Below are 19,507 nucleotides of genomic sequence, written 5' to 3' on the forward strand. Positions count from 1 at the left end.
TTTCAACAAGCGGGCCTGACCTAGGGTGAGTTTTAAATAGGGACAATTTTTAAACGATTTTAAAGAGCCACAGCTACCAATATTTGGGTTTTAATTGGTTTTTAGCAGGGGAAAATTTTTTTGTACGATGTTTTAATATGCTGTGAGCCGCCCTGAGTCCCATGGGGAGAAGGGCGGCATACAAATTGTGTAAATAAATCCTGACCCTCCTTTGGTATTAAAGATATAAAAGCAGTTCTCCAAGATGGAGGTATCTCTTCACCCAACAAAATACTATTAAACAATTCCCTTAATGGTTCAATCATTTCTTCAGATAACATCTTGTAATAAATTGCTGTTAATCCATCTGTACCTGGTGCCTTACCAACTTTTAATTGCTTAATTGCCCCCTTAATCTCCTCAGATGTAATTAAACAATTCATTTTTTCCCTTTGATTATCTGACAATCTGGGAAAATGTGTCTGCTGTAAGTAATTATCTATTTCTTCAAGTTGTATATTTTCAGAAGCATATAACTTAGAATAAAAATCCAAAAAACTCTTTTTAACCAAATTTTGTTGAGATGTCATTTTACCCTTATAATCTATTTTCTCTATATTTCTTGACTTTTGCTTTTTTCGTAGTTGGTAGGCCAACCACCTTCCAGGTTTATTTGCATTGCAAAATGTATTATATTTCATGTACCTTAAATTAGTTGCGGTCTGATCTGCTATTAACATATTAAATTGCTCCCTAAGCACAGTTATAGATACTTTTAAATTATTATCCAGTGGATTTAAAATAAAAGCCTGTTCTTTTAATTTAATCTCCTCCTCTAACTCTTTTCGTTTTTGCATTTGTTTACGCCTATAAACATTATTCATATAAATCAGAATACCTCTCATATATGCTTTTCTAGCATCCCAGACCATTGAAATCGAAGTGTCTTTATGCATATTCAACAAAAAAAATTCTTTCAATTGATCTCTACATTTCTGCAAGTTTATATCATATCTGAATAAATTTTCATTCAATCTCCAAGTTCTTCTATTCCCCTCTTCAGCAAATAATTCCATCCATACAGGACTATGATCCGACAATGTCCTAGGAAAAATCTTAATATTCTTCACCCTGGAAAAGAAATCACTGGTAATTAAAAAAAAATCAATTCTAGAATAAGATTGGTGCCTATCCGAAAAAAAGTATAGTCTCTTTCTTCCATATTTCGTTCTTGCCAGATGTCTTTTAATTCCAGTTCATCCTTCAGGTCAAAAAAGGTTTTAGGCAATGTTGAATTAAAAGCTTTACAGGAACCTTTCTTATCTCTTCGTGAATCTAAAACACCATTCCAATCTCCCATCATAATAACTGATTTGTAATCCATTTGATTTAATTTCCGATGTAACAATTTATAAAACTGTTTCTGCTGTTGATTTGGGGCATATAATCCAATAATGACATTTCTTCCCATTCAATAATATTTCAATAAAAACATATCTTCCTTCTGGATCAGAGTCAATCAATTTAGGCAAAAACTCTTTCCTAACATAAATAACTACCCCCCCTCTTTTCTGAGGCGCGGGTGCCATAAAATGTATTCCCAACCGTGAATTAATCAAATATTTTTGATCCTTTGCCGTAATGTGAGTTTCTTGTAAACAAACAACATTATTTTTATGTTGCTTCAAATAATAAAAAGCATTTAGTTTTTCTTATCTAAGGGTAAATCTTTCTTTTATCATTAAATTGCATTTTGTTGGATAGGGCCAAGTATTCAAGTCTACTAAAGTATTGGCAATTCACCTCATCTTGTTCTCTGCAAATTTGATGATTCCCCTTATAGCCTTTCATCTAAATCATTTATGATGAGGCTGAGGAATACTAGGCCTAAGACAGAACTTTGTAGTACCCCACAGCATGCTTCCCTGAATGTAGATATAGTTCTACTGAAGACTACATGTTGAGTGCAGTTGGTCAGCCAGTTTCAAATCCATCTGGTAGCAATGCTGTGTATCCCACATTTTTTTGGCTCTGGTCTACTGTATTTGTGTGTGTGTGTTTGTGCATATACATACAGACACACACAAACACACACTGTACGATTCTAGAGCATGTTGCTCATCTCTGTTTCTTGGCCGAGGGAGTTAGCGTTGTCTGAAGACAATTTTTATGGTCAATGGCAAGACACCAAAGGCAATACACCAAAGGCACTTGGAATACTATTACTTCCTGGCAAAAGGGTTAAGGTTAGGTCCTCCTTTATGATAACACCCAACCTAAAGCTAGCCACTCACTCCACCCGGTCTCCGCTGATGGTCAGGGGCTGAATATCTAATCTATACTGTATTTATATAGGTGAACAAACAGTTCTGCTAACTGTTGCTCACCAATCACTATGAGTCTTAAAAGAGTTTTGGGAGTAAAAAACATTTTCCAAGAACCTTATTACATTTTAGAGATCAAATGATCAATTTTATTTGTCATACTATTCTGGAGGCTAGGGGACATGTATATAATAAAAACGTGTATAGAATAAAAAATAAAAAATCCTTTTTTCATGTATGATGATATGTTAGCATATTCATCATATATAGTTTTCTCCCTAAAATGTACATATTCTATAAACCATTATTGTAAGCTTCTCTAGCATTTCTGCTGAACAGTCTTCTTGTCTTAAAAAATAATTATGTCATTGTAATAATAAACCTTGGTTTACAGCTAAGCTCAAACATCTATGTCATGCCTAAGAGGAAGCCTACGGGAAAGGAGATAGAATGTTGTACAATCAGGCAGAAATCAAGGCAGCAAAAATAAGCTACTCTGAAAAGCTGAGGATTCAGCTCTCTGCAAATTAACCAGTAAATGTGTGGAAAAACCTGAAAAATATCACTGGCTACAATAGACCTCCATCCCTTGCAGAAGAGAATCAGCAACTGGCAGATGATCTGAATGTGTTCTAGAGTAGGTTTGGGAGTAGACTACTGTCAACTATCACTGTCCTCTCCATCTCAGATACAAGAACAGCAGCTAAGTCTCTTTTTTAAAAAAAAAGTTTTATGATTTTTAACATACACCTTAATATTTGGTATACATCGTGTTGTCCGGGTTAGTATTTAAAAAACAATAACAATTAATTTCTATAATTCTATAATCCATATAGAATTACTTGACTTTACTTGATTTCCTCTTCTTCCAATAATATTCTCTTTAGCCAACCTTACATTAATACACTTCTTATTTGAATAAATGACAATTAATATAAACATTTTTCTCAAATGTTTTCTGCAAATAATAATCACATCAGTATAAAGCTTCTTTTCATTGATCATCTTGATTGCCTCATCATAAATCCTGTTTACATTCTTATTTAAATTTGTTTTCCCCACAGTATTTAAAACATTCTTACTGGCTAAGATTTTCTCAAAATTAGTTACACTTAAGTATTTAAATCTTTTTTCTCATACAAGCCATCACATTTTTACATTTCTCATATCTTAAAAAGAAAATAAGAGCAAAAACAAAACAAAGACAAAAACAAAGAAAACATTTCTTTTATATAAACCATCCCAACATTTTTATATTTCTCATGTAAAAAAAAAACCAAACACGAAAGAAAAAGGAAAGAAGGCATACTATATTACTTTAAGGGCTCATCCCTCTTAAACTAATCTTCATTTATATTCAAAATCTTTCTATTTCTTTAACCATATTCAAACAAATGTTTAATTTTTAAATACTCCCTCTAGTAATTCTCATCATCTAATTTCTTAATTCTCACTTTAGCCTTTTTTTTTTTTTGCCCAACATTTTTCCCGTTCAATATGCTTCGTTGAATCAAAGAATCTTCCCATAATCTTATAAATGTTGTTGCAGGGACAAGAGGCAAAACAGGTAAGATGTTTTTATAAGAAGGTTTTGCCCCTTTGCATTCATTGAAAATCTTTTCCTGTCTTGATTTTATTTATTATTTTTTTGTCTCTCAAGTTCTCGTAATTCTTCTGGCAAAATCCATTTTGCCAAATCTTTTTTCTTGTTCTCAAACTTATTTTGTAATCTTAAAATTTGTCTAAGGTTTAATTCACCACTTTCATCTGCAGGAGGGTGGGGCAAAAGACCCACTCCTTCTCACTTTCCGAGGCTTTTTGCTTCTTGGGATTTTTCCCCAAGGAAATCAGTTTCCAAATAGAAGAGAGAAAATCGCTGTTCTTACTCAGTTCCAAACACATTTTTTACAGTCAGCTTGAAGGAGTAGTTTAGGACTTCAGTTGCTTGTAGCTTGGGCTAGACTCAGAAGTTGAGCTAGCCTCTTCTTCTGCCGGTTTCTGGATGGCTTTTCCCCTTCTGTGTTGCCTCTATGGGCAACTTCAGGCCCATTTAGGTTCCCCTGGCAGGCAGAAATCAGCCATAAGGAGTGGAGCCCCATGATCCCTCAGCTACTGCACTACTGTGCAAAACCGAAAATCAGCAGCTAAGTCTCCTATACCTGACTCCATCCCTCTGGGCCCCCCTCCTCCAGTGATCACAGGAAAATATATGCAAAGTCTATTTCACAGACAAAAAGATGGAAAAACACCAGGGCCAGACAGAGTAACTCCCTTTTGCTTGAAAGTCTGTGCTAATCAACTGATCCCCATCTTCATCCGCATCTTTTATAAATCACTGGAGATGTATTCTATCCCTTCTTGCTTCAAACACTCTACTATCATTCTGCTGTCCAAGAAACCTTTCATCAAGGAATTGAATGACTACAGACCAGGGGCTCTAACCTTTGAAACCATCAAAGGTCTGCTGCTAGACTCCTTGCAGTTTGCCTACCATGCAAATAGATCAGCAGACGATGCTGTCATTGAGGCACTGCAACATGTTCAATAAAAGAAATAAATAAGGGTCTCTTTTGTAGATTTCAGCTTGGCACTCAACACCATCATTCCTGAAACCCTCCTCTCTAAACTGATTCACCTAGCTGTGCCTGACCACACTTGTAGATGGATGATAAGCTTTCTAACAAATAAGAAGCAGCAGGTGAAGCTAGGGAAAATCACACCATATACCTGTTCAATTAGCACTGGAGCTCCACAGGGCTGTATGCTTTCTCCATTAATCTCTATATATACCAATGACTGCATCTTGAAGGATTTCTTTGTTAAAGTACTGAATTTTGCAGATGATACAACAGTCATTGGTCTCATTCGAAACAATGATGAGTCTGCATATAGTCAAGAGGTAGATCAACTGGCCCTGTGGTGCAGCCAGGACAATCGGGAGCTGAACACTCTAAAATTGTAGAGATGATAATAGATTTTTGAAGAAGCTCTCCTATCACCTCTTACAATATTAGGCAACACATTATCAACAGTAGAGACCTTCAAGTATCTAGGTCCTGTTATCTCCAAGAACTTGAAATGAACACCTGACATTAGAACAGTGGTTCTCAACCTGTGGGTCGGGACCCCATTTGGGGTCGATCAACCATTTCACGGGGGTCGCCAAGCAAGGCTGGCCACCATTTTTTTTGTCCACCATTTTTTTGTCCACCATTTTTCCCCCTTTTCCGGCGGGTGCCTTACCTCCCTTGGGCTGGGCCAGCTGGTGGTCGGCCTGCTCCGTCTCTGCCGCTTGCCAGCTACGCCTCGGCCGGCACAGGGGGCGGAACCACGCATGCGCGGCGCTCCCGAGCAGGGAAAGTCCTCGACTTACGACCAGTTGGGTAGTCCTTGACTTACGACCGGTTTAGTCCTCGACTTACGACCGGTTTAGTCCTCGACTTACGACCGGTTGGGGTCGCGGCATTAAAAAGGTTGAGAACCACTGCATTAGAACCATCATTAAAAAGGCACAACAAGAAAGTTCTTCCTGTTTTACCTCAGTAAGCTCAGATTGCCCAAGGATCTGCTGATAACAATTCTACAGAGAAATTATTGAACCTGTCATTTGTACTCAATAACTGTCTGGTTTGGTAAAGCAACCAAACAGGACAAATACAGACTTTAGGACTGCAGAAACAATAATTGCAAGCACCCTGTCTTTCATTGAGGGTATGTATACTACACAAACCAGAAAGAAGGCTTAGAAAATATCTACAGACCCCTCACATCCTGGTCATAATCTATTTCAGCTTCTCCCCTCAGGATACCGCTATAGAGCATTGCATACCAAAACAACCAGACATAAAGATATTTTTCTCCCATGCCATCACTCTGCTGAACACTTAATTCCCACAGCACTGTCTAATTTTTCATCTTTTCTCATCTTCTCATCTTTCCAACTATCTTCTATTGCAGACATGTCAAACACAAGGCCCGGGGGCCGGATTTGGCCCGCGAAGTGGTTTCATGTGGCCCGTGAAGCCATCCTGGAAACAGTGAGGGAACGGCCCCCGTTGCCTTGGCCCTGGCCGGCCGGGAGCCAATGTACAATTTTGTGGTGGCCATCTATGCTGAAACGCATTCAGTCTTAGCTCCACAAGGCCGTCTGGAAACAGTGAGGAACCAGCCCCTGCTCCGTCACCCCCGCCCTCTGGGTGCATGCTGGGCAGTGTCACCCTTTGTGAGGAATGAAGAAATGGACCATGCCTTGGTGCTTGCCCTGGTCCCACCCCCTTCTGCCAGAGACCCTCAGATCTGTCCCACTTCTGCCCAGGCCCCCACAGGCACCATTGACGCAAACAATGTAGAGCTGGCCATGCCCACCCAGTAGGCCACACCCACTCCATCTACGCTCACCCGGTAGGCCGCACCCACCCTGGTCACACCCACCTAGCCCCCCGAGGGCAACCACAATGCTGATGTGGCCCTCAATGAAATTGAGTTTGACACCCCTGTTCTATTGGTTTCTTATAATTTATCAATTCTTGTTTGTAACTTACGATTAATGATTGTAACTATGATTTATGGTCTATGACAGTGGTTCTCAACCTGTGGGTCGGGACCCCATTTGGGGTCGATCGACCATTTCATGGGGGTCGCCAAGCAAGGCTGTCCGCCATTTTTTTTGACCGCCATTTTTTTTGACCGCCATTTTTCCCCCTTTTCCAGCGGGTGCCTTACCTCCCTTGGGCTGGGCCAGCTGGTGGTCGGCCTGCTCCGTCTCTGCCACTTGCCAGCTACGCCTCGGCCGGCGCAGGGGGCGGAACCACGCATGCGCGGCGCTCCCGGGCAGGGAAAGTCCTCGACTTACGACCGGTTGGGTAGTCCTCGACTTACGACCGGTTTAGTCCTCGACTTATGACCGGTTTACTCCTCGACTTATGACCGGTTTACTCCTCGACTTGCGACCGGTTGGGGTCGCGGCATTAAAAAGGTTGAGAACCACTGGTCTATGACCTATTACTTGCTGTTTATATGTACACTATGACCTTATGCACTGGAAACAAATTGGAGATAATTCTTTCAGAAACCTCATGTAGGTGGTAAATGTGTTGAACAAAGAGCTTTGCAAGGGTTCATGCAGAAGAGATTGTAGGGCATGCCACAAAGTGTACCTGTTTGGAAAATAAGTCAGTGATGTCCCATATCACAGTATTTCCCAAGTTCTCAGGTAGTTCAGTGATAAAGTCCATGGAGTTCTTCCAAGGAACTTGGGGTTAGTGACTGGTTGCAAAAGTCCTGATGGTTTTCCAGCACATCCTTTAGCCAAGGCACATGGGGCAACTAGCCATGTATTCCTCTATGTCTTCCTTCATGCTTGGCTATCAGAACTGGCATCTAACAAGATGCAGGGTTTTCACAAAACCATAGCGCAGGGCTTTTCAACCTTTTCACCCATTGTACCACTTTTAGGATATGGCAACATCCGAGTACCACCAGTCGCCTAGCAAGGTGTCAAAAACTTGATGACCAAAAAAAAGAAAAGAAAAAAAGTGATAAAGTACAGGTAGTCCTCAACTTAAAACAGTTCGCTTAGTGACTCTTAGAAGTTACAATGAAAAAAGTGCCCCCCAAGCCACAGCCGAGCAAGACACCTGCCTGCCCACCGGGCAGCGCTCTTCCTCCTGTCCGAGGTTTTCATTGTTCTGAGCATTTCTGTTGAGGATTGGCAGTGGGGGTGGGGCGGGGGGTGTTTGGGTTTTTATTCCCCCCGTCCGCTGGGTGGTTGCCACAGGTTTTGGTCAATTCACATGACCCTGGGACACTGTGACCGTCATAAATATGAATCAGTTGCCAAGCATCTGAATGTAAATCACAAGACGCTGGAGATGCTGCAACATTCCAGCTGATTGGTGCTTCTTCGGGGCTCAGCAGAAGCACCAGGATCAGTGCCGAGCTCCAGCTTGATCCTGGCGCTGATCCTGGCGCTTCCACTGAGTCCTGACAGCCCCAAAGAAGCGCCGATCAGCTGGAAAGCAGCACTGATCCTGGCGCTTCCGCTGAGCCCTGACAGCCCTGCAGCTCCAGCCATCTCTCGCTCAGACTTGTGCGGTGCTGCCACCGGTTCAGCTCATTCCCCTCCCCCGCTACCACTTTTGTAGGATGGTCGCGTACCACCTGCCAGGTGCCAATGTACTACAGGTGGTACCCGTACCACTGGTTGAAAAGCCCTGCCATAGTGCACTGTGGTTTTTGAGTCGTGGCTTCTTTGTAAAATGAAAGGTATTTGGCTCACAGGCCAGAGTTTGCTTCTGACTCAAGCGAGGCCATCGTGTAAGGAGACATCCTCTTTGTGACCTGTGAACCACTTGTCTTCAGTCAGGGCCATTTTCACTGCCTGGCTTAGATTGTCAATTAAATTGAGCTTAGCTTTATTTTATGTTCTGGTTGTGGCTGGTGCTTCTATCTGATTGGAGTGAATAATAAAGTTCAATACATCTTCTTTGGTGCTGTTATAGTGGGATAATCTGGAGAGGGCATTCAGCCAATGTTTCTGAAGAGATAATAAAAATATTTTAGATCTATTATTTTGTAAATTTGTTTAACCTCGACCATTGCTTTTTTGGACACAGTATTGATATAGTTTAGGTTGAGAGACCAGAATAAGCCAGATCAGAAACTATTTTATTACAAGACAAAATAATTTTATTTTACAGCTAGTACAGGTGGGCCAGGACTAACAGCCAAATATCTGTTTCAGTCAATATTTCAAGCAGTAGAACCTATTACAGACTTTTTCAAAGATTAGACATGCTCTAGATAAGAAATGCACTGAGTGGGAACTCCAAATGAACATCTGTGTTGCAAAGTCATGGATACCTAGATATTTGAAGGCCTAAAGTTGGTTGTTACTGAATTTATGACTAATGGAATAATCAGCATGATATTTGGTAAATACAAGCGTCTTTTATTGTGAATCATTAAATGTCTAACTTCTCATCATGCTTAAGCCTGTCGTTTGAATCATAGATAAAATGATAGAATCATCAGAAAATAAAAGAATGGAAATTGATTTGTGGAGGAGACTTAAAAGATGGAATTTTCATTTGACAACAGTCTGTATAATATTAATATAAAGATTGAGTAATAAAAGGGCAGGTTACATTCCTGTTCAATCCTCTTGAGTACCGTATATACTCGAGTATAAGTCGCCCCGACTATAAGCCGAGGGACCTATTTTTCGGCAAAGAACTGGGAAAAATTGGTGACTCGAGTATAAGCCGAGGGGGCATTTTTCAGCACACACATTTTTCCGCCTGGGCTAATTGGCCTCTTTGCAACCCCACCCCTCTGGTAACCGCGCGATTGTAGCACTTTGCACAAAGGAGCAATAGTTGATAACACGCCCCACATCAGCTGGAAGGGTATTCTTGGATAGTGAAAAGCTGGAACCGGGCGGGCGGGCAAGAGAGGCGGGCAGAAAAAAGAAAGGGGGGGGGAAATCCACACACGCTCGCGCAGGGAAAGGGGGAAACGGGTGGGCCGGCCGGCTCCCCTCTCCTCTTTGTGTGTGTGTGTGTTTGTCTCTCTCTCTCTCTCAATTCTCCCCCACCCCAAAAGCGGGGAGGGGGCGACCTTGCAAAAGGGAGGGGGCTTCTCCCGGTTGCGGGGAAGGCTGGAGGTGTGCCTTTCTCGGCCAGCCCGGGTAAATTCGGCCATATTCTTCAATACGGGCCGGCCCCAGCAGTTCCGGCTGGTTGCCGGCAGTTGGCTGTTCCTCCCTGGCCGCCTCAGCCCCCCCGGTGAGCGCCCGGTAGGGCGCGGCATCGCCAGGCCTCCCCCCTTCGCACGAGGCGTCTGGCGTTCCCCCTCGCGCTTGGCTGCGGCGGCGCGGGGTATTCCGTCCCGGCCTCAACACGCAGCGCCGAAGGGAACGGAAGGGAAGGTGGGAGGGCCGTACCTGGAGCATCACAGGCCGGGAACGAGCTGGGCGGCGGCGGCGGCGGCGGCAGGAACACGCCGGGAACGAGCTGGGCGGCAGCGGCCGCGGCGGCAATGAGCTGGGCGGCGGCGGCGGGAATGGAAGGGAAGGGGGGAGGGCCGTACCTGGAGCATCACAGGCCGGGAACGAGCTGGGCGGCGGCGGCGGCAGGAACACGCCGGGANGCGGCCGCCGCCGCCCAGCTCGTTCCCGGCGTGTTCCTGCCACCGCCACCGCCGCCGCCCAGCTCGTTCCCGGCCTGTGATCTCCAGGTACGGCCCTCCCTCCTTCCCTTCCGTTCCCTGCGGCGCTGCTGCCGCCTGCGCTGCTGTGGACTTACAATATCCGAGCAAAAGACTGCAAAAGACCACCCCGCCAAGGGGGAAAGGCGCGCAGTTGGGCACCGTCTTCCTTCGGCGTCTCTTTAAACGGTGCTCGGATATTGTAAGTCCACAAAGAACTGGGGAAAAATATTGACTCAAGTATAAGCCTAGGGGGGCATTTTTCAGCTCAAAAAATGGGCTGAAAAACTCGGCTTATACTCGAGTATATACAGTAGTTATGGGAGCCTTCAAGTTGCCATTATTCTTCATGAAGCATCATCAGTTGAAGAAGGTGATGATGACTATGTATATTTGTACGTGTGTATCCATGTTTGTGACTACACATGTGTGGACTGCTATCAACTGTTATTTATGACAGATTTTGGTATTCATATGATAGTCAATGCACAAAAATTAGTCAAGATGGATCAACACATATTCACCAAAAGCAGAGGGAGTAGAATCACAATCAAACATACTATAAAATTAATTTCTTATAAGATTAATTAAACCCATAGACTTCCATAAGAGCTATGACTTAAGAACTGAAATTTAGCAAGAGTTCTCCAAACGTAGGAACATTGCTACAATAATAGCATGATACACTAAAAAAATGATTTTGAAAGAAACTTCATATTCTGGTGTCCTGCCATGGTGCTGAGGAGGATGGCATGGTTATGATTTTTTGTTTCTGCTTTTCACTTGGAATTAGGGAGGGGGGCTGTCTTCAGAGACAGGACGGACTCCTTCCCAGTCGGTTTTTGCCAGGTTCCAAGGCTGTCGCGCCCTGAATGTGAACTGTTATTTGCATAGCATAGGGGTGTCAAACTCAATTTCACTGAGGGCCGCATCAGCATTGCGGTTGCCCTTGGGGGGCCAGGTGGGTGTGGCCAGAGTGGGTGCAGCCTACTGGGTGGGCGTGGATGGAGTGGGTGTGGCCTACTGGGTGGGTGTGGCCAGTTCTACATCATTCGCATCAAGGGTGCCTGTGGGGGCCTGGGCAGGAGTGGGACAGATCTGAGGTTTCTGGCAGAAGGGGGTGGGACCTGGCCCAGGGCCAAGGCAGTGGGGGCCATTCCCTCACTGTTCCCAGGATGGCTTCGCGGGCCACATGAAACCACTTCATGGGCCACATCCGGTTCCCGGGCTTTGTGTTTGACATGTCTGGCATAGCACCTCAGCATGCTCAAACCATCTTCTCAGCATCGATTGACCACTAGTGGACTGATCAGGAGGGGTTGGATTCAGAAACCAAAAGAATTGCTTTGTGCCTTCAGATTCTGCCTGACTTTACTGCATCCATTTTCTCTCAGTAAAAGTTCTTTTGATTCAACTCAATGGATTCAAGAGCCTTACTTTCGTGAGGGGGCTGATTGGGGCAGGTCTGACATTAGGCAGAATCTGCAGTACTGGTCAACTCAGACAGACCTACCGCTGTACTATGGGGATCATGCACAGGATGTCAGCTCAGGGCAGTGACAAGAGGAAGCCAAATGCTGGGGGGAAGCATCATTCAGGGTTCCCCCTGGACTGAAACTCTCAGAATGAATGGAGGACGTTGAGAGCCTGTGTGACTCATGAAGACCCAGGTGGTCCATAGGCATTAGGAAAAAGGAAGACTAGGAAGGAAGGGCCAAGGGAGTAACTCTTACCCATGTAGCCATGGCAACTGAAGCTGGAAGAGCTCGAAGACAATGAGGCAGGCAGAGAACCTGACCATACCGACCTGATCATGTGGGAAGCCATGAAGTTTATGATGAATGCCTTCTGAACCCTCAAAGCATGTGAATCCCTTGCCAAAGCCACTGCCAACTATGCCTGGCAGACCATAGCAGAGGATAATGATGGGAGGACATTGCTGACAGCCTCTATGCCGGATGCCTCAGTGACCCCAGCTGCTGCCACCACTTTATAGTGGCTCCCAGAATGGAGAGTTGGTTGGTCTGGCTCAAGAAGTGGAACCTGTACATAAATTGGAGGAGGGGCTGCTGAAAATCTGACAAGCCTGCCTAGCACATGGCCTGGAACAAGTTCAGGAAGCTTGTCCAGTGGGCTGTGAGGCAGGAGCCCGCAGCGCAAGAACAGGAAAGAGACCTTGGCTCTATCCCTAAAGAATACTGGGACTTGAGGGAGATGTTCAGTGAAAAGGGATTGGATGAGCTCCCCCTTCACCAACCAATGGATTGCTGTAGAGATTTTATCAGGGGCTAAACTATCCAGCCAAAAGTTTACTCGATGACCCCAAGGGAATTAGAGCAATTGCATTCCTTCATTGATTAAAAACCTTGCCCATGGATTTATCCAGTTGGCACAACCTCAGGTGGCTGCCCCTGTTTTATTTCAGGGGGGAAAAAGATGGATAGCTTCACCTGTGGACTATAGAGGATTAAATGGGGGGTGGTGTGGAAAACGTTTACCCCTCAATGATGGACATGCTAGTTCACTTGGCAAGGCAAGATTTTTACTCAGACCTACAGGAGGCTTATTATCGTGTGAGGATCAAAGAGGGGGACAAATGGAAAAGTGCTTTTAATTATCCACTGAGATGTTTCCAGTTTAAAGTCCTCCCTTTTGACCTCCAGGGCTCTCCGGCAGTCTTCATGTAGCTAATTAATGAGGTGCTGCATGAGCACCAATACAAAGGGGTGCAGGTATACTTAGATTATATTCTGATCTACACCGAAACAAAAGCTGAGCATGTAAAATTGATGAGAGTGGTGCTCAAGAAACTAAAACTGCTAAGTTGTACACTAAGGTCTCCAAGTGCTAGTTCCACCAGAGTAAAATAGACTATTTAAATTACCACATATCACATGAAGGAATTGAGATGGACCCCCAAAAGGTCCAGGCAGTATTGGATTGGGCCCCACCATGCACCAGAAAGCAATTGCAAAGCTTCTTTGCCAGTTTTTACCACCAATTCATCCCATCTTTTGCCCAGATTGCATTCCCCATCACTAATCTTTTAAAGACAAAAGGGGAAGACAAGCCCAAGCCTAGCCCAACCTCTAAAATGGAGTGTCAGTTCAAGAAACTTAAAAGCTTATTTGCAACTGAGCCTGTCCTCAAACACCTAGATCCAAATGCCCCATTCAGGCAGACTCTAGCGATGTGGCTGTAGGGGCCATACTTTTGCAATGAAATGAACAAGGCAACCCATAACCCTGTGCCTATATTTCTAGAAAACTGTCAGAAACTGAACAGAGATGGGCGGTCTAGGAAAAGGAGACTTACACCATGTGCTGAGCACTCTTAACATGAAGCTACTTCCTTGAAGGGAGCAAAGTACCTTTTGAAGTGTCGACTGACCACAAGAATTTAGACTAGAGGCATTGAAAACCCGCATAGGCTGTCACCCAAACAAGTCCAATGGGCACAGTACTTCAACCAGTTTAACTTTACTTTGCACTACCTCCCAGGAGGCAAGAATTTTCTGGCTGATGCCTTGTCACGAATGCTTCAGTATAACTGTACCAAGCGCTGCGACCACCGGGCTGGCCCTCCCAAGCTGAGGCATGTGATCCCGACATGTGGCAGCACTAGTAGTAGGCGGAGGCAGAGGCATGGGGGGAGGCAGGTAATCCTGATGCACCACGCAGCTGCCTGTCCACTCTGTCCCACTGTCTCTCAGCTTGCCTATGGCTGCACTGGGGCAGGAGGCAGTGCATCAGAATTATACCTGTCTCTGCCTGCTGCTGCTGCCAGTGCCGCCGCCACGAGGACAAGCCACCCATGGCCATGCTGGGGCAGGTGGCCACATGGTGCATCCAAATTGCATGCCTCCCCCATGCCTTTGCCTCCACCTGCTGTTTGGACAAGTAATCAACACACCGCTGTGTGGGCTGCGCAGCCCCAGAATGTGCTGGCTAAGGGGAAGGCAGGCTGCAGCTGTTGCTGGACACCATCGTCCCCCATGCATTATCCGACTCTGGGGCATCCAGCCGGGCTGATCACCCTGATACCATGTTTCCCTGGAAATAAGCTATAATACATCTTTTGGAGCCAAAAGACTGGGTGTTATTTTTGGGAAAACACCGTATATATCAGAGAGTCAGAGGCTACTGGTTCTGGATAAAAGCTATGATTCAAAAACTGCTGGGCATTTTGGTTTTTGAAAACTTCACATTTAATTAACCATCCTTAAAGAAGGACATTAATAGCTATGTGGCAAGTTGCCTGATTTGTGCCTCTGCCAAGCGGTGGCAAGGAAAAACCCCAGGGCTCCTCCAACCAGTGGCTGAGCCAACGGCACCCTGGAGAGAAATCTCCATGGATTTTGTAATAGAACTCCCCAAAAGTTCAGTAAATACAATTATATGAGTTATAACTGATTTGTTTTCCAAGCAGTTGTACTTTGTCCCATGCCAAAAAATTCCCTCGGCATATGCGCTAGCCAAGTTTTTTGTGCAACATGTCTACTGACTGCACAGATTCCTACAACACGTAACCTCCGATAGGGGGGTACAATTCACTTCCAAGTTCTGGTAAGCATTCCTAAATCTTCTAGGGACTGATCAAGGGCTTGCCTCCAGCCACCACTCCCAAACTAATAGGGGTGCGAACACAAGAACTCTGTATTGGAACAATACCTGTTAATTATCAACAGGACAACTGGACAGACCTTTTAACCATTTGTGGAGGTAGCATACAATAATTTGGTACACAGTTGTACAGGGTTCACTCCTTTCAAGGTAGCAATGTGACAAGACATCACTCCCATGCCTGAGCTGCCTTTGAATGACCACCCTATGCCTTCTTTAAAAGAATGGGTATCCCAATTATGAAATACCTGGCCAGTTGTGAGGAAGTTCTTTGCAGATTCTAGGAAAGCATACAAAAAGCAAGCTGAAAAAAGCGCATGGAACCAAAAACCCTTTATATCAATGACCACATTTACCTATCCACCTGATACTTGTAATCTCTGCAACCATCGAAGAAGTTAGGACCCAAATATGTAGGTCCCTTCCCCATCAAACTCATTATTAACCCAGTAACAGTGGGACTAGATTTTCCCAAATCCCTTGATCCGGATAGGAGGGTAGCATGTCAAGTCCACCATTCGTACTCTGGTATCCTGCCATTGTGCTGAGGAGGAGGGGAGATGGCCTGCTTGGGATTTTTTGCTGCTGCTGTTCACTTGGGAATTAGGGAGGGGGACTGTCTTTGAAGATGGGACGGACTCGTTCCCAGCCAGTTTTTGTTAGATTCCAAGGCCATTGTGCCCTGATTGTGAACTGTTATCTGCCTAGTACCTCAGCATTCTCAAAGCATCTTCTCGGCACCGATTGACCGCCAATGGACTGGTCATGGAGGTTGGGATTGGGGAAACTGAAATAATTTATTTGTGCTTTGTGCTGAATCTTCAGATTCCATCTGATTTTATTTCATCCAGTTTCTCTCAGTAAAAGTTCTTTTGATTCAACTCAATGGATTCAACAATCTTACTTTCCTGAGAGGGCAGCCTGGGGCAGATCTGACAGGCATAAACAATATGTATCTTACCACACATTCACAGCACAAAGAGTATTCCTAATACAGGAAAGAACTTAATATGAAAGAAAGTTAATTGATGCTGCTGCTGCATAGAATGAATAATATCACTTAGAAAGATGAAATAAGACAAAAGATTTAAAACTGTACGTGTGTTAATAGCAGAGCCAACACTGAATTAGGGAGGGGGATGACACTACCTACAGAATTAATAAGAGGACACCAAACTACCTATACAAAATAGAAAATTACAAAATGAACCAAATATATGATGTATAGGATCAGTATAATGGGAAAGGTTGTTTTAAAAAACATGTTTTGGATAAAAGCGTTGGAGAAGAGAATTCATAGGAAGAAAGTAGAACAAAGTAGAAAAATAGAGTGAATGATGAGGAAATGAAAGAAACAATAGCTAAAGTACACTATCGTGAAATAAGATATGTGACACTGAAAATAATAAAGCATGATCACTGGAAATGAATATTAAAATTATCTTCAGTTCCCAGAGTTCAATGGTGGCTTGTTTGCTAAAATCACCTGAATACAATTTTGTTAATCACTTCACAGATAATTCATTATCTCCCTTGTCTCTCCATTCCTCCATGGCATTTTATATACACAAATCATCTTTTCTTGTTATCCAGTGTCTCTGTCTAGCAGCAAATGTCCCCAGAAAATGGTTGAAAATGGAATAATTTAGGCCCCAAATCTGCTTCATACCAATCTCCTTTGCATCTTATTTTATTAGCAGATAGAACCCATGTTTATTTCTATCCTTTTTTTCTTTCATTTCTAGTTTTATTTTGTTTCGCTGATAATATTTCCTTAGATCTCTTGTGTGTTTTGGGTTGCTGTCCAATTTGCATGCTTTGTTTTATCCTAGAGAGAATGCTTATGACAAGGAGGAAGAACAGCCAGTCATTGAGCCCGCTACAGAGAATGAGAGGGAGGAAGAGGCTACTAGGCAGATCAATGCCAGGTACTAGGATCATGACCTCAGTAACCTTTTCAACATTTCTTGAAACAACTAACAAACCTTTGCAGTATTATTGTATATTGTTAGAATATGCATTTTACTAAAATTAAACCCACACATAATATCTCATTGTACATATATTGATTTGCAACCAGACTTAATTATGGTTAAAGTATACCCATGTACAATAGACATGATTGTCTCCATTGGTTTCAATGTTTTTACTTTACCATAATTAAATTGGAAAAAAACCTGTTTCTTAGTTGTGTATTCTTTTTAACAAAACAAAAATAATGGAAGAAAGTTACATTTCCTGAATTCCTCAACATAACTAGGACAGAAGTTTACCAGAGTCAGGATGTTTCCCTCTTCTCTTTTTCATCTGATGTTTGATTTGGTTTGTTTTTTAATTCCTCATCTCAAATAGAGCTCCCTTATCACAGCAATTATAGTCCTGCAAACCTCCCAACTTTGCAAACTTTACTTTTGTAGTGGACCTTTCTCTCTGATAGCAGAGGGGAACAGCCTAATATTCTTTAGCTTTTACAATATCTTCACAAAAACCTTGTTTTTTGAATTTTTTTTGAAGACAGTATTTAATATAAGCCACTATTTTTAATAGGAAACTACTAAACATATTTCTCTCAAATATACTGTGTCAGCTGACACCATCTAAATGTTAGGAGTTATTTTCTGGAATTTTCAAGTATTTCTAGGTGGGAAAGGCAAACTTACAGATGAATACCACAGTGGAATCATTTGGGGAAGTTTTCTTCAAGGACATGAATAGATATCATAGTTTCAGTAAACACCAGTGTGCCATGGTTCTTTCTACCTGACCTTTATACTTAATTTTTGAAAATCCCTTTTTGTATAAAATTGATATGGGAAGCTGATATTTAACAAAACAAAGTTTTATCTTTTATAATGATTAAAATAAAAAAATAGCTACAGCCTAGTGGTTACTTTTTACCTTCAAAAAAGAAGGTGGGATTTACAAATTATTTTTGGAATAGCAGAGAACTTAAAGCCATTGGGTGTGGTAATTAAGGCACCTGCTTAAAAACTGGAGGCTGTGAGTTCTAGTCCTTGCTGGATGACTTTTGCCAAGTAAGTCTCTCTCAGCTTTTGGAAGGGGACAGTGGCAAACCACTTAAGAAAATGTTATCGAAAAAACTATATAGATTTTTCCAGACATTACCAGGAATTGAATTGAGTCGCTTGTTAAAGAGAGCTAACCTAGGAGAAATTTTCTGACCGAATAATTAATCAATGAAATAGCTTGCTTCCCGGAGTTGTGGGTGCTCCATCACTGCAGGCTTTCAAAAAAAGATTGCACAACCATTTGACCGTGATTGTATAAACTCTCCTGCCTTGAGCAGGGGATTGGACTAGAAGATCTCTGAGTTTGCTTCCAGCCCTATGATTCTATGTTCCAGAAGAAACCTTCCAAAAATTTTACCAGTTTCCTTCCTGGAAAGTACTTTATGATTTGTCTACAGCATAAGTGGGAAACTGTGACCCTTTTATGACTTGTGGACATCAATTCTTCAACCCCACCTCTGACCTACAGATACATATTACAAGAGACATTTTTTGAAATGGCTATCTTCAATACATAGACATTTTATGAGAGTGTACATAACACAGTTTAAAAATTTTAAAAATTGCCAATTCTAACAAGAGTCCTCTATGTCTTCCTGATAGATAAGAAAGTGTATAACTAAATTTCTACTATAGTTATTTCTCTTTGCTTTCAGCATAATCTGTTTTTTGAAATACTTGTGTAATACCATTTTCTCTTCTTTTTCTACCATTCATTATCTATTTTTTCAATCCAGTGGGTTCTCAGAAATACAGAAGGTTAAATATGGTCCACAGAATTATGATACTTCAGTCATCTCAAGTGTTATTTCTCAGGATGAAAGGCCTCCCAGGAATTGTAGAACAAATATTTCCAGGAGCTCATCATCCCTTAATTCAGTTGCTTTGCATCCTTTTTCTCATCATTCATCACTCTCCTCATCTGTCTTCAAAATTACTTCCCAAAATTCATCATGTGTTACTTCAAAGGCATCTCCAAATACTGAGAAATTACCTTATGTACCATATAGCCCCTTTCACCTCTTTTCTTATGACGTTGAAGACCCTCAAACAGCAATGAAAGAAAAGGAAGCAGAAGAGTTCAGAGAAAACAGGTAATGCTTTCTCCCCCCCTCTCTCTCTGTGTATGTGTGTGTGTGTGTGTGTGTGTGTATATATATATATATATATATATATATATCAGAAATTTCTTTAAAAATGTGATCCCTAGGTAGTTCCATATTAAAATCAGTGAGCAAATACGAGCACCAGGGAATATGATAAAATAATTTAATATTAAAATACTAATTAAAACGCCAATTAAAACACCTAGCTTTTGTCGGCTATCTGCCGACGTCCTCAGGGCTCA

General features: G+C 42.7%; 1 protein-coding gene across 1 annotated transcript in view; it reads left to right on the top strand.

Moving 5' to 3' along the window:
* The window catches only part of LOC107293258 (FH1/FH2 domain-containing protein 3), a gene marked incomplete at its 3' end in the record, with an annotated part of 105,905 nt that extends 86,652 nt beyond the window's left edge, over positions 1–19,253 (top strand). Inside the window, exons 8-9 of the mRNA XM_015822402.1 lie at positions 16,963–17,058; positions 18,897–19,253. Coding sequence (XP_015677888.1) covers positions 16,963–17,058; positions 18,897–19,253 — 453 coding nt within the window. The remainder of the gene's footprint in view (positions 1–16,962; positions 17,059–18,896) is intronic.
* Positions 19,254–19,507: the final 254 nt, after the last annotated feature.

This window comes from Protobothrops mucrosquamatus, unplaced genomic scaffold (genome assembly GCF_001527695.2).
Source record: "Protobothrops mucrosquamatus isolate PMUCROS unplaced genomic scaffold, P.Mucros_1.0 scaffold1553, whole genome shotgun sequence".
Lineage (NCBI taxonomy): Eukaryota > Metazoa > Chordata > Lepidosauria > Squamata > Viperidae > Protobothrops > Protobothrops mucrosquamatus.